General features: G+C 48.3%; 1 protein-coding gene across 9 annotated transcripts in view; it reads left to right on the top strand.

Annotated features, from left to right (window-relative positions):
• Positions 1 to 16,764, top strand: part of birc6 (baculoviral IAP repeat containing 6) — a 94,729-nt gene that overhangs the window by 64,907 nt on the left and 13,058 nt on the right. For all 9 annotated transcript variants that reach the window (XM_069722454.1, XM_069722448.1, XM_069722447.1 and 6 more), the window contains exons 65-66: positions 11,386 to 11,608; positions 13,900 to 14,045. In XM_069722454.1, coding sequence (XP_069578555.1) covers positions 11,386 to 11,608; positions 13,900 to 14,045 — 369 coding nt within the window. The remainder of the gene's footprint in view (positions 1 to 11,385; positions 11,609 to 13,899; positions 14,046 to 16,764) is intronic.

The raw sequence follows: 16,764 nt of genomic DNA, 5'->3' as shown, positions 1-16,764 counted from the left end.
TCTGACAGTCCTTCAGGTGCCTTTTGGTAAACTCCAGGTGGGCTGTCATGAGCCTTTTACTGAGGAGTGTCTTCCGTCCGTCCACTCTACCATACAGGCCTGCTGGGTGGAGTGCTGCAGAGATGGTTGTCCTTCTGGAAGGTTCTCCTCTCTTCACAGAGCAACGTTGGAGCTCTGTCAGAGTGACCATCGGGTTCTTGGTCACCTCCCTGACTAAGGCCCTTCTCCCCCGGTCGCTCAGTTTGGTCGGGCGGCCAACTCTAGGAAGAGTCCTGGTGGTTCAAACTTCTTCCATTTACAGATGATGGAGGCCACTGTGCTCATTGGGACCTTCAATGCTGCAGAAATGTTTCTGTACCCTTCCCCAGATCTGTGCCTCAATACAATCCTGTCTCGGAGGTCTACAGACAATTCTTTGGACTTCATGTCTTGGTTTGTGCTCTGACATGTCAACTGTGGGACCTTATATAGACGGTGTGTGTCTTTCCAAATCATGTCCAATCAACTGAATTTACCAGGTGGACTCCAATCAAGTTGTAGAAACATCTCATGATGATCAGTGGAAACAGGAAGCACCTGAGCTCAATTTTGAATGTAATGGCAAAGGCTGTGAATACTGATGTACATGTGATTTTTTTTTTTTTCGTTTTTTATTTTTAATAGATTTGCAAACATTGAAAAAAAAAAAAAAAAAACTTTTTCACGTTATCATTATGGGGTATTGTGTGTAGAATTTTTAGGGAAAAAAAATATTTAATCCATTTTGGAATAAGGCTGTAACATAACAAAATATGGAAAAAGTGAAGCGCTGTGAATACTTTCCGGATGCACTGTACCTCCGGTGTACCTCGTGTACCCTCCGGTGTACCTCTGGTGTACCTCCCTTGGTCTGTGGTTCATATTGATCAGTTCACAGGAACCTGTATATGGTGACACCCTGAAACGGTTCACAGAGCTTCTTTCACTAACTCTGACCAACTAAAACAAGTGAATCAAAGAGCTCCACATCCACACTACTGTAATTTCCACTGTGTCTGTGAGAGAGCTTTGAAGCTTTGAGGTCGTGTAGGCAGCAGGTGGCGCCACCGAAGTAATGGCTGTTTTATTCCATCATTCATGTTGAGTGTGTGAGCATGATGTTGGAGGGTAATCTGAACACGACTGGTGGCTGGTAGTGATTCATCACTGAGGGATGAGGCATCGCTGGACAGCTCTGTGTGTCTGTCTGTGAGAACAGTGTTTTTTACTCCTGCAGGTGTCAGAGTGTGTCTTCTGTTTCAGTAGCAGTGGAAGAATCTACCACATGTTAAGGTTTATTAATGAAGTCGGTAGAAGGTGAAACTACAGACTGGATATAAAACCACAGACTGGATATACAACTACAGACTGGATATAAAACCACAGACTGGATATAAAACCACAGACTGGATATAAAATCACAGACTGGATATAAAACTAAAGAATGGATATAAAACCACAGACTGGATATAAAACCACAGACTGGATATAAAACCACAGACTGGATATAAAACTACAGGCTGGATATAAAACCACAGACTGGATATAAAACCACAGACTGGATATAAAACTACAGACTGGATATAAAACCACAGACTGGATATAAAACTACAGACTGGATATAAAACCACAGACTGGATATAAAACTACAGACTGGATATAAAACCACAGACTGGATATAAAACTACAGACTGGATATAAAACCACAGACTGGATATAAAACCACAGACTGGATATAAAACTACAGGCTGGATATAAAACCACAGACTGGATATAAAACCACAGACTGGATATAAAATCACAGACTGGATATAAAACTAAAGAATGGATATAAAACCACAGACTGGATATAAAACCACAGACTGGATATAAAACCACAGACTGCATATAAAACTACAGACTGGATATAAAACTACAGACTGGATATAAAACCACAGACTGCATATAAAACTACAGACTGGATGTAAAACTACAGACTGTACCACTGAGTGCCACGAGAGGTCGGCTCCAAAAAGTCGATAAAATGTCTCCACCAGTTATCTCAGTGCTGTTTTTGGGGGTGTGTCTGTTTGATTGACAGACCTGTGGTGCAGTCAGGTTACAGCTATCGGTGGGTGGGACATAGTATCTTCAGGTTTCCAATCAGATCGGTCAGATCCACCGCTGGCTCCTCCCCCAGCTCGTCCAAATATGGTCACTTCCTGCTCCAAACCGCTCCGAACTAGCAAAGATGGTGACGGACAGAATCTGAACTGGAGGATTCATAACGTTCACAAACCAACGATGACATCACTGATGGTTGATGACATCACTGATGGATGATGACATCACTGATGGATGATGATTGGTCAGAACATAAACAGGCTGTCGTCATTTATTTTATTATTTTATTTTATTGTCCCCCATCACCCTCAGAAATCCAGACTTTATTCAAATATTTATAAAAAAAAAACTTTTAATACAGGAAAAAGATGCTGACACCACCCTAAAATCAACATGAACAAAACAATAGAGATATCCCCTCTCCTCCGTCCCAGATGTCAAAAGGTGGACAGATGCAGAAACACAAAGCAGAGGATATTTCCAGTCTCATACGAGTAAAAAAGTTTAAATTACAAGTGGATCTTGTCATCTATAAAAATATCTCCTCATGTTGAATGTTTCCTGGAGTTATCCGACCTGTGAAGTCGCATTTGTATGTTTTTAGATGAAGTACGCTGACAGCTGGTTGGTCTCCTGGAGATGATGTCACCGGCTCGCTGTCGTGTTTACAGCTGCAACATGTTTGACCAGACCAGCATCTTTTTACAGGCTCTGCTGTCATCTTGCTGCTAAAGGAACAGTCCGCCACATTTAACATGAAGTAACAACCAATGGAAGAGAATCAGCAGCAGAGTCCCGGTCCCCTCTGGGTCTCCTCTGGATCCCCTCTGGATCCTCCAGAGTCCCGGTCCCCTCTGGGTCCCCTCTGGATCTTCCAGAGTCCCGGTCTCCTCTGGATCCTCCAGAGTCCCGGTCCCCTCTGGGTCCCCTCTGGATCCTCTAGAGTCCCGGTCTCCTCTGGATCCTTCAGAGTCCCGGTCCCCTCTGGGTCTCCTCTGGATCCCCTCTGGATCCTCCAGAGTCCCGGTCCCCTCTGGGTCCCCTCTGGATCTTCCAGAGTCCCGGTCTCCTCTGGATCCTCCAGAGTCCCGGTCCCCTCTGGGTCCCCTCTGGATCCTCTAGAGTCCCGGTCTCCTCTGGATCCTTCAGAGTTCCGGTCCCCTCTGGGTTCCTCCAGAGTCCCGGTCCCCTCTGGGTCCCCTCTGGATCCTCCAGAATCCCGGTCCCCTCTGGGTCCCCTCTGGATCTTCCAGAGTCCCGGTCTCCTCTGGATCCTCCAGAGTCCCGGTCCCCTCTGGGTCCCCTCTGGATCCTCCAGAGTCCCGGTCCCCACTAGGTCCCTTCGTTATCTCCCGGGCTCATGGCTGGGCCTCGGCCGTCTGTCTCCGTCTGTAGCCAGCGTGTCCCGTGTGAGACCCTCATGTTGGAGGTTTAGTGGTATGTGTCTTCTCTGACGGCAGCGTCTCCGGTCCTTCACAGCGTTGTGTAGATGTAAACAAACACAATCACAAACAGGTTGAGGAAAGTACCGACGATGCCCAACAAGGCCCAACTCCTCCTGCTCCTCCTTGGCCTCCAGAGCCTGGATGTCATCCAGGGGGATGACCGTGGTGTCCATGGTCCCGCTGAGGTCCTAACCCGGCACAGGGACACTTATCTGGAACACAAGGAGACCGAGTCAAACAGAGACGGACAACAGTTGGATGTGTCTTTCATTGGCCTCCTCCACACGTAGGAGGGGAGAACCGGGTGAACAGAACCGGGAGAACAGATCCGGGAGAACAGATCCGGAGAACAGAACTGGGAGAAAAGAACCGGGAGAACAGAACCAGTTCTGGGAACCGGGAGAACAGAACTGGGAGAACAGAACCGGGAGAACAGAACCAACCGGGAGAAAAGAACCGGAGAACAGAACCGGGAAAACAGAACCGGGAGAACAGAACCGGGAAAACAGAACCAGGGGAAAAGAACCGGAGAACAGAACCGGGGGAAAAGAACCGGAGAACAGAACCGGGAGAACAGAACTGGGAGAACACAAAACCACAGACTGGATATAAAACACACACACACACACACACACACACACACACACACACACACACACACACACACACACACACACACACACACACACACACACACACACACACACACACACACACACACACCACCAGAAATATGCTTCTCTTGTTTGTATGTGGGAGCCTGAGATTTCCTACTTATTGTGACCCAGTTCAAATGTCCAGCCAGCGCTCATCAGCTCAGTACCAGAGCTGCTCGCTTCATGGAGGGAGTCTGTGAGCAGAAGTGCAGCTCTGACATGAAGCACCGCTCCGGGCTTGTTCTGGTTCTTCCACCGAGTGTTGCTCTGATGCACATTATCTGCAGTGTCCACTGAGGCGGACTGTGTTGGCGGGGGACATGTCACCGTCGTCCTCCTTCAGCTGCCCCTCCTGTGCGGCTGCCCTGCAGGGTTCAGGAACACCCGAGTCACTGCACTGTCCGCCCACTCCATGTCACCCGCAAGCTAACGCTTCTTCCTCTGAGGAGGTCGGCCCCCTGCTGGTGGCAGCAGCCGTTCAGCCACCAGCAGGGCGGCGCTCTCAGCTCAGACCCTGGAGAGGAGACGTCGTGTGGGACATCGTGTCTCTCAGGCAGCTTCTGGATCCAACATGTGACCGCAGGAATCTGTACTGGTGGTTACAGTAATCAGTGAGATTAGTAGCACAGTGAAACGAGGGATATTCTTGGATGTCACTCCACAGTAAAACCATTCATGAGTCCTGTTTGTTCAGTTCATCCTTGAAGTCCAGTTGTGTTGCTGATTGGCTTTGAGAGGAGAGAAGTGTAATGTCACTCTGTCCCAGGATGTCGATGATCTCGGTTTTTAACTTTCTGACAGCCGTTCCCACAGCAACAGCCCCAGGTAGAAAGTCCTGCGTCCAGGACAGAGTTCTCCTCGCGTGCTGTGTAGCTGCGTCTTCTCGATGCATAACGGAGGGAAACGCTGAGCTCAGCTGACGTCCTGTCGTCCTGTCAGCAGCTTGTCTGTCAGAGACAACGGTTCTCAGAAAGCAAACCAAGACAAGTCATCTCTGAAAGTATGTTCTGGACTCTTGACGAGCTTTTGAACCCTAAGCTCACTCTCCTCTTCCCTTCCCTGACTAACATACAATAAAGTAGGCGCCTTTTGAAACGCTCCTTTAACTTGAAACTACAAATGACTGCTTGGATTAACGTTCCTGTGAGCCCACGTTGTCTCCTGTTTGGGCTGAACTCAGAACTCAGAACCTTTTCAGTCCAATCAGACTTGTTTGTTCAACAGGAGGATGTGACTTTGTGTCTCTGGTGTTCAGATGATTTCCTTTGTCTCTGACTGTTGATGTTGCCCTCCGTCGCTGCCTCGGCCTGTCATTCCTGTGAACGCGGTCCGTCATGTGACGTGTGACTGCCGTTTAGTTTGGTCCTCTTCATGGCTTCATCTCCACCGGCAGCGTTTAGTCTTTGTCTTCATCTTCCTTCCTGATCTGGTCGTGTTTCCTGGATTTCTGTTCTTCTATCAGGTAAGCGATGTTAAACGGCTTCTTTCTGGTCCTTTGTGTTTCTTGTCGTCATTTCTTACTTTGTGCTGCAGACGAAGTTAAAACAGCGGCGGTGTTTTAATCATTATAAACATGAATCCTGTTTCACAGACTGTCTGCAGCAGGAGGAGGATGTGTTTCTTGTCCTGATTGAAAGACTGTAGGGGTAGACAGTGATGAAGTGAAGTGTTTATGACTAGGAATTTGCACATGGGTGTTTTATGTTGAAAAATTTCCCGGTATTGTATTTAGTTTTCTCGACTGACTTCCTGCCGATCCGATCTGCTCCGTTCAGATCTCCGCGGTGTCCGAGCGACGGTGAGACGGATCGCGGCGCTACGGTGATGAAGCTTCCACTTTAATGACGGAGATTCACTCCGGCAGCCGTGTTGGAGACGGAACTGGTGGAAAACGGTCTTTACTCCACCGCTGCCTGGTCGCCCCCCATCACCACCCCCACCCACAGACCCCCGCCACAGAGGCCTCCGTCTCTCACCCCCTGAAATACCAGCTGTCAGTGTGTTGGCTGTCATTCCAGGAAGCTTCCCTCCACAAGGCGACCAGTCAGACCTAAATTGGATGAGAAGTGTGACAGCAGGGTTTCCGGGTTAATGAGAGTTTCTCTGTTTGGTGTTTGATAGCAGAGCAACACGTTTCTGTGGCTCATAAACGGAGCTGTTTGGCTGATGGTTGTTTCATGTGCGAACCTCTTGTGTCTTTCAGCACACAGTGAGAAGTACAGGACTCAGCTGTCACCCAGAGCAGCCGGGATTCATATTTCATCCTGCAGCTCCCTGAAGCATTCACTGATGTCTGTAAAGTGACATCAGAAACATGAGGCTCGCACTGCTGGACCACCAGATGGCTCCACCATCACTCGCAGCTCTAACTCTATCTACTGTTGCATGTAGTATGGGTACAGCTGGAACATGCTACTTAAACTTTGACCGTCTTAATTGTATCCATGGACGTTTGAAGTAAAAAGAAAAAGAATGAGATTTGGAATGAGTATGCTTAATTTTAACATACTAGATAGTGTTAGTATGGATACTGGAACATACTAGATAGTGTGTTAGTATGGATACTGGAACATACTAGATAGTGTTAGTATGGATACTGGAACATACTAGATAGTGTTAGTATGGATACTGGAACATACTAGATAGTGTGTTAGTATGGATACTGGAACATACTAGATAGTGTGTTAGTATGGATACTGGAACATACTAGATAGTGTGTTAGTATGGATACTGGAACATACTAGATAGTGTGTTAGTATGGATACTGGAACATACTAGATAGTGTGCTAGTATGGATACTGGAACATACTAGATAGTGTGTTAGTATGGATACTGGAACATACTGGGTAGTGTGTTAGTATGGATACTGGAACATACTAGATAGTGTGTTAGTATGGATACTGGAACATACTAGATAGTGTGTTAGTATGGATACTGGAACATACTGGATAGTGTGTTAGTATGGATACTGGAACATACTAGATAGTGTGCTAGTATGGATACTGGAACATACTAGATAGTGTGTTAGTTTGGATACTGGAACGGAGGGTTTATTTCAGGTAGCCTCAACACACGCCACACAAACTCATACAGGAAACCTGGTTCAGGTGTGCAGGCCTCAGTTATCCATTATTCACCTGAACAGCAGCGGAACAGCCGTTTCTGTGTGACCACACTGACCTAACTGGTGGATGTCCAGCCTTGATGGGAGCAGAGATGATCTGAACTCGCTCTGGCTCGAGCTAGCACTCTGACCAAAATCCTGGAACCAGTACTTCCCTGTGAACAGCCCTACACTGAAAACTGCTGGGACTTTGACTGTCCTGAATTTATGACTTGTTTCTTCGTCACTTATTGTATAGTACATTATGGGTACAGTGAATGGTTGCCTTCCAGTTGTTTTCTGTTAGAACAACCAATAGGATTAGTTATTGTTCTGCTCCAGCACCACATAACCTCATTCTGATTGGTTGCTCTGTGATCAATAATGTGACCTGAAATCTGTTTAACACTCTTAAATATAATTTCTATTCACACAAGTGAATAGATAGTTTGCTGCCCAGTGAACTAATAATGTCAAATCAAATCTGTTGTTTTTTTATTTCCTGACATGCTTTCATAATGAAAAAACCCAATAATAACATTAATAATCAGAGGAGATGATCAGTCCACAGTTTAAGTGATGGGGTGTAGTAAAGGACCTGAATAATAGATAGGGGGTGCTGATCCTCAGACAGATTAGGTTAGGTTAGGTGAGGTTAGGTAGTTACTTTATTAATCCCCGGGGGGAAATTTTTTCGCTACAGCAGCATACAGGAAGCAATAGATAATAATAGAATAATATGATGGATTCATCCTCTGGGGAACATTAATGTTAATAACATAAATATTAAATGGCATTTTTGAGTTGGTTGAATAACAATCATGTACTTTTTAAAAAAGCTGATTCTTCTGATAATTTATATACGTTATAATAATAGTTTCATCGTTACAGTCGGGAGTTCTGGGTTGAGGCTTTCTCATGTCTGAAAGTAGGAACATTAGAAGAAGAAAAGCTGGTGGTGAAGCCCAGCTGTGTTCTGATGTTCATGGTTCTCAACTCAGTCCTTTATGTGCTGCTGTTTGGTACCGATTAGCTTCATCGGGTGTAGGTACATGTCTGCAGGGAAAAGCGAGTGTGACATTGACACTGAGCTGGAGGAGGACTTGTGATCAGTTCCACAGAGCTGCAGAGAGTAATTACACAGATGTGTGTAGCAGGAAGAGTGGTTCCATCCTGAGACTGTGCTGTGAGGATGTGAGAGCAGCATGAAGCGCTGGGAGGTCAGTGTTGTTCAGATGTTCAGGGGATGTCAGGAGGGAGCCCAGGATTTCAATATAAATGTAAAACAGTCTGCAACCTGCAAAGAGCTCTTTTATTTATTCTGAGGCTCACTTCGAAGCAAGCACACCAATACACAAGTACCGCCACTCACACTGGACTCATACTGGATATAAACTGGAAACACGCAGGATATAGACAGGACTCACACTGGACTCACACTGCACGCACACTGGACTCACAGTGGACACACACACACTGGACTCACTGCACACACACTGGACTCACAGTGGACACACGCTGGACTCGCACTGGACTCTGCACACACATTGGACTCAGTGGACACACGCTGGACTCACTGCACACACTGAACTCACAGTGGACACGCTGGACACACTGGACTCACAGTGGACTCACACGACTCAGTGGACACACACTGGACACACGCTGGACACACTGGACTCACTGCACACACACTGGACTCACAGTGAACTCACACTGGACTCACAGTGGACACACGCTGGACTCGCACTGGACACACGCTGGACACACACTGGACGCACGCTGGACTCGCACTGGACACACGCTGGACACACACTGGACGCACGCTGGACTCACACTGGACACACACACTGGACTCCCTGCACACACGCTAGACTCACTGCACACACGCTGGACTCACTGCACACACACTAGACTCAGTGGACGCACACTGGACACACGCTGGACTCACTGCACACACTGGACTCACAGTGGACACACTGGACTCACTGCACACACACTGGACTCACACTGGACGCACACTGGACTCACACTGGACTCACGCTGGACACACTGGACTCTGCACACACATTGGACACACACTGGACACACTGGTCACACGCTGGACACACTGGACTCACAGTGAACTCACACTGGACTCAGTGGACACACGCTGGACTCGCACTGGACACACGCTGGACACACACTGGACGCACGCTGGACACACACACTGGACTCCCTGCACACACGCTGGACTCACACTGGACACGCTGGACACACGCTGGACTCACTGCACACACGCTGGACACACGCTGGACTCACTGCACACACTGGACTCACAGTGGACACACTGGACTCACTGCACACACACTGGACTCACACTCACAGTGGACACACACTGGACGCACACTGGACACACTGGACTCTGCACACACACTGGACTCACTGCACACACACTGGACTCACAGTGAACTCACACTGGACTCACAGTGGACACACGCTGGACACACACTGGACGCACGCTGGACTCACGCTGGACACACTGGACTCTGCACACACATTGGACACACACTGGACACACTGGTCACACGCTGGACACACTGGACTCACTGCACACACACTGGACTCACAGTGAACTCACACTGGACTCAGTGGACACACGCTGGACTCGCACTGGACACACGCTGGACACACACTGGACGCACGCTGGACACACACACTGGACTCCCTGCACACACGCTGGACTCACACTGGACACGCCGGACACACGCTGGACTCACTGCACACACGCTGGACACACGCTGGACTCACTGCACACACTGGACTCACAGTGGACACACTGGACTCACTGCACACACACTGGACTCACAGTGGACGCACACTGGACACACTGGACTCTGCACACACACTGGACACACGCTGGACACACTGGACTCACTGCACACACACTGGACTCACAGTGAACTCACACTGGACTCACAGTGGACACACGCTGGACACACACTGGACGCACGCTGGACTCACACTGGACACACACTGGACTCCCTGCACACACGCTGGACTCACACTGGACTCACTGCACACACTGGACTCACTGCACACACACTGGACTCACACTGGACGCACACTGGACACACTGGACTCTGCACACACATTGGACACACACTGGACACACACTGAACTCACACTCCAGCAGTGAGAAGTGATTGTTTGGAATCTGGACAGTAAAGCACTCTTCACCTCCTTAAACAGCCTGACGTGTGAGCTTTGCCAGTCAAACCCTCTTTAATGAAATGTTTGGATTTATGATGTTCAACATGGAACAATTGCAACAACTCTGTTCAAACTAAAAGCTGGACGAAGCTGTTCGTGGACTGAGAGCGATGTGTGTCGTCAGATTCAGACGAGAGCGTCCTCCTCATCTTTCTAAAAGCAGAGCTAAAAAGCAGGACACATACTGTCAACCAGGCCGAGTCAACAGCCATTCGGGGTATTTGTGATGGAAGTATTTTCTTAACCAAATTATTTTGCCTCATTTGAAACAAGGTCAAACACTCTGTTGGTTTTCAATTTTTCCAAGTCTTCTTTTTGCCATTATCTTACTGAATGTGGAGTTTTGTGTTTTTCAGTGTCATGATGCGCACAGCATCACACTGTCTGAGTCTCACTGAGAGGCAGAAGAATGTCTGATAGCAGCACAACCAGTCTTTCATTAAAGTCAGAACAAATAAAACCCTCTGCTCATCCACCGTGCACTCCGACCTGCCATCAGTATCCTGGAGCCAAACAAAGGCCAGCGCTGTTTTATTCTGCTGTAATATTGCCTCTGGCCACGAGTGGCAGCACTGAGGTCAGTCAGTTACTCTGGACTCTCTTCATGTCTCTGTCCCCTCCATAGAGGAGCTGGTTATTTCTTATCATATGTTTTTATAGTTGTCTAAGCTGCTCTGTGACTGAGAGGTTGGAGGATGCTGGATCTCCATGTGTAGATCCACAGTCCCGAATCAGCGGTGTTCAATCGTATATGTCCACATTGAGTCCACAGCGAGTGTCTGACACCGTGTCCTTCTTGTCTCTGCAGTTCTGGATATGGCCCGCCACGTCCCTCTGTACCGGGCCCTGCTGGAGCTGCTGAGGGCCATCTCCACCTGCATGGCCCTGGTGCCTCTGCTGCTGCCTCTGTCGGGAGACCCGGGGCAGGACGAGGAAGAGGAGGACGAAGAGCGCTCCGAGGGGCAGACCTCCGTTGGGATGCTGCTGGCCAAGATGAAGACATGCGTGGACACCTACACCAATCGTCTCAGGTAAGACAGACATCATCGATAAAGAGTGATTAAACTGTTTTTTAAATGTTGAATATAAAGTCAAGGTGGCGGCTTACACACACACACACACACACACACACACACACACACACACACACACACACACACACACACACACACACACACACACACACACACACACACACACACACACACACACACACACACACACACACACACACACACACCTTTATATTTATACACTTATATCATATTCTATTATCTATATTAAAGACTGTATGTGACTGTAAGCAGTTTCTTTACTTTGACTTCAGTATTGATTGCTGCTCCTTTTTTCCATCGTGGTACATTCATGTTTGAGGTGGCAGGAGGCAGTTTAGAGGGGGAGAGGGTAACCCAGTTACTTTCTGCAGAAGTCTCAGACTGGGTGGGAAGAGATTATATTCAGCACTCAGTCACAGCAGACAGGTATGTGACCAAACATATGTCTGTGTGAAAGACATAGAATAAGGTGTTGTAATGTAAGATTTACATGAAGTGAACAGTCATTTAACTGGAGCGATCCCAGTATAAAGCCTCCAGATGGGAATCACTGTATTGGCTCGTTGACAGTAATGACATTTATTCCATACATATTTAAATTTGGTATCAAGGATAAGACATTTTTTCATTCTAGATCATGTTGAATCGTTTTGGTCGACGTCATAAAAGTATGAAAGAAAACAACACTTGATGGCTGTTTTGTGCATCTGCTGGTCGGAGATGTTCCTGGAGACATAATGTTTGCAGGTTGTCCCAATATTGTGAACTTTTTTCAGGGAAATAAATCTAATTTGGCAAAAATGTTTATTTAAACTCGAGAAGGACCGATTAGAATTTGGAGGTCAAAGGTCACTGTCTAGTGAACCTTGAGGGGATTTATTCATATTCAGCAGAAGCATTCACTCTGATTTGAGAATGAAGTGTGACCTCACGTCAGTCCTTTTAATAGCTCTTAAACTACAGGATGCACTAAGTACGTGTTTGTGGGGAAAGGTCAAAGGTCACTGATCTCACAAAACATTTAGTGAACTTAATTAATTTTAAAAATAAAGAAATTATACAAAAATTTTATCCAAAAACAGGTTTATTTAAAATGTGATTTATTTGAATCAGCAAAAACAATAAAGTGAAAACAAAAGCACAAAGATATGAGTGATGGATGAGAGTGTATAAGCGAATGTTACAGTTACGAAACAGAAGTTAAATGGTTTTTTAGAACCTTTTCAAGCATTTAATTGAGGAACAGCTTTTTGTCAGATGGGAGAGGCCATCCCATAATTTGCTACCCCTGTATTGAATTGAAATATGATGAGTCTGGACAAACATGGAGGGACACTGCCAGCTGACTGGTTGATGGAGACAACGACAAGGCAGTCACGTTGATTTATTGACTTTCTCCAAGTTGAGTAACGTCCAAGTTGAGTAACGTCTAACTGAAGACTTTGATCTGCCCGTGACCTCGACACCAGGGTTCTCAGAGGTCTCAGGGTTCTCAGAGGTCTCAGGGTTCTCAGGGTTCTCAGGAGTCTCAGGGTTCTCAGGGGTATCAGGGGTCTGAGGAGTCTCAGGGGTCTGAGGAGTCTCAGGGGTTTGAGGAGTCTCAGGGGTTTGAGGAGTCTCAGGGGTCTGAGGAGTCTCAGGGGTCTGAGGAGTCTCAGGGGTTTGAGGAGTCTCAGGGGTTTGAGGAGTCTCAGGGGTCTGAGGAGTCTCAGGGGTCTGAGGAGTCTCAGGGGTCTGAGGAGTCTCAGGGGTTTGAGGAGTCTCAGGGGTTTGAGGAGTCTCAGGGGTCTGAGGAGTCTCAGGGGTCTGAGGAGTCTCAGGGGTTTGAGGAGTCTCAGGGGTTTGAGGAGTCTCAGGGGTCTGAGGAGTCTCAGGGGTCTGAGGAGTCTCAGGGGTTTGAGGAGTCTCAGGGGTCTGAGGAGTCTCAGGGGTCTGAGGAGTCTCAGGGGTTTGAGGAGTCTCAGGGGTTTGAGGAGTCTCAGGGGTCTCAGGGTTGCCTGCGAGCTCTGTTTACTTTTAAGGATGAATTAATTGCAAATTATTCAAATGAGTTTCTGTATTTACAACTTTCTCACTAAAATATGTAATAATGGCCCCCAGTTAGATGTCTGAGCTCCAGCTGATCCCCCAGCAGCAGTGTGTGGATCATTGTGTGTGTGTGTGTGTGTGTGTGTGTGTGTGTGTGTGTGTGTGTGTGTGTGTGTGTGTGTGTGTGTGTGTGTGTGTGTGTGTGTGTGTGTGTGTGTGTGTGTGTGTGTGTTTTGCAGGTCAAAGAAGGATAAAGGTAAAGGTGTGGTGAAGACAGAGAGCTCTGACCCCGAGCCCGAAGGTTTGACTCTGCTGGTGCCGGACATCCAGAGGACTGCTGAGATCGTCTACACGGCGACCACCAGCTTACGGCAGGCCAACCAGGGTGAGTGCTCACTCCAGTCTACGGCCCAACATGCACAGCTGCTTCCTCCTTCCCAGAGTTCACTGCAGCTCAATACAAACCGATCACAGATCAGAAATGCGGAGCGCCAACATGCAGACCGAAACAGGTCCCTCCTGTCTTCTGCATCACTGTCCAACTTAAAACGTTTGTTGGCTGACGTCCAGGCTTTTTTATTTCCTGTCTCAGCCTGATGTGAATTATGTCTTCTCTGTCCTGACCTCATCTGTTCTCTGTGTCCTGCCTTCATGGTCCAAGGATAACAAACTGACTGTAGCACGTCTGAGCTACCGTGGGGGTTCTTTGGAGACAGATGACGACACGCTGAGCCACAAAGTTCGGTTTATAGTTTTGTTTTTATTGTTCGATCCACACTGCGGCACACACTCTGCTACACACAGTGTCGGCGCTCTCCTGCCCTGCCTCCGAGCGTCCGTTTCCAGGCTGCTTCCTCCTCCTCCTCCTCACCAGGTCCTGCTTACTTATGTAAGGGGAGAAACCAATTCCCCCCGATTCAGTTCAGCTGCGCCAATTATCCTCCTCCCGGCACCGTTCCCTGAACCACTCCTCCCACTCTCTCCCCCCTGCAGCTGAGCTAACCACACCCCGCCACCACACTGACCTTTAAGTTTGACCTAGCCAAACTTCCCTCAGCTGTGATTGGCTGCAGCCGGACAGTTTCATCATCAACCTGTTTAAAGTTGAATCTGCAGCTACATGAGAAACCGTCACATCTGAAGCGCCTCCTGATGCTTCACCTGAGGCTGCTGTGGTCCATGAAGGTCTGAGCAGAGGTCTGGAGTCCATCCTGAGCTGGAGGGAAGACCGAGCTGGGTCACATGATTCAGATGTGTTGGAACAAGTCACCTTATTTAAAGACCTTTACGAAGAAAGGTTCAACACCAATTTCTAATTGACCTGATACTCTGTAAATAGACACCGCCGGCTGACCTGCTAAACAACTCCAGAAGTAAACCAAATAACCTATAACATACACACTGCTCCAAAAAAAATAAAGGGAACACTTAAACACCTCAATGTACCTCCAATCAATCCCACTTCTGTGAAATCAAGCTGTCCAGTTCGGATCAACACTGATTGAGGATCAGTTTCACCTGCTGTTGTACAAATGGAACAAACAGGTGGAAATGAGGCAATTATCAAGACAACCCTATAAAGGAACGGTTCTGCAGGTGGTGACCACAGACCATTTCTCTGTCCTCGTCCTTTCTGGATGATCGTTGGTACCTTTTGCATTTTGCCAGTGTCCTCACCACTAGAGGGAGCATGAGGTGTCTCCAACCCACAGAAGTTGTTCAGGTAGTGCAGCTCATCCAGGAGGGCACATCAATGCACGCTGTGGCAAGAAGGTTTGCTGTGTCTGTCAGCAGTGTCAAGAGCACGGAGGAGATACCAGGAGACAGGCCAGTACACCAGGAGACGTGGAGGGGGCCGTAGGAGGACAACAACCCAGCAGCAGGACCGCTATCTGCTCCTTTGTGCAAGGAGGAACAGGAGGAGCGCTGCCAGAGCCCTACAAAATGACCTCCAGCAGGCCACTAATGTGCATGTTTCTGCTCAAACTGTCAGAAACAGACTCCATGAGGGCGGTACGAGGGCCCGACGTCCACAAGTGCGGTCTGTGCTTACAGCCCGACACCGTGCGGGGCCACCGGACTTTACCGGAGAACACCGAGATCGGCAGCTTCTCCGTCGGCGCCCTGCGGTCTTCACGGACGAGAGCAGGTTCACACTGAGCACATGTGACAGACGTGACGGAGTCTGGAGACGCCGTGGAGAACGTTCTGCTGCCTGCAACATCCTCCAGCGGGACCGGTTCGGCGGCGGGTCAGCGACGGTCTGGGGAGGCGTTTCTTCGGAGGGCAGCGCAGCCCTCCGTGTGCTAGCCAGAGGTACCCTGACTGCCATTAGGTCCCGGGATGAGATCCTCAGACCCGTTGAAGACCATCTGCTGGTGCAGCGGGTCCCGGGTTCTTCTGATGCAGGACAATGCTCGGCCTCATGTGGCTGGAGTGTGTCAGCAGTTCCTCCACGATGAAGGCGTCGACGCTCCGGACCGGCCCGCCCGTTCCCCAGACCCGAATCCAATCCGGCACATCCGGGACATCGTGTCTCGTTCCGTCCTCCGACGCCGCGTCCACCGCAGACTGTCCGGGAGTGGACCGATGCTTTGATCCGGGTCTGGGAGGAGATCCCTCAGGAGAACATCCGTGGTCTCATCAGGAGCATGCCCAGGCGTTGTAGGGAGTGATACAGGCACGTGGAGGACACACACACTACTGAGACTCATTTGGACTTGTCTTCAGGACTCTCCACAGAAGTTGGATCAGCCTGTGATCTGATTTTTCCACTTTTATTTTGAGTATGATTTTGAATCCAGACCTCCATGGATAATGATTTTGATTTCCATTGATCATTCTGATGTTATTTTGTTCTCAACACATTCCACTATGTAATGAATCAAGATTTGAACTGGAATATTTCATTCATTGACATCTAGGATGTGTTGTTTAAGTGTTCCCTTTATTTTTTGGAGCAGTGTATATCCATCCATCCATTATCTATACCCGCTTTATCCTGACTGAGGTCACGGGGGGGCGGAGTCTATCCCAGCTCACATTGGGTGAAGGTGGGGTTCACCTGGACAGGTCACCAGTCCATCACAGGGACACATAGAGAC

Source organism: Brachyistius frenatus, unplaced genomic scaffold (genome assembly GCF_029030835.1).
Source record: "Brachyistius frenatus isolate BFR_SWC_R1_liver_20210118 unplaced genomic scaffold, ASM2903083v1 Contig_292, whole genome shotgun sequence".
In the NCBI taxonomy this organism is placed as follows: Eukaryota; Metazoa; Chordata; class Actinopteri; family Embiotocidae; genus Brachyistius; species Brachyistius frenatus.
The sequence above is the reverse complement of the archived record's forward strand: the minus strand, read 5'-3'. Positions and strand labels throughout refer to the sequence as shown.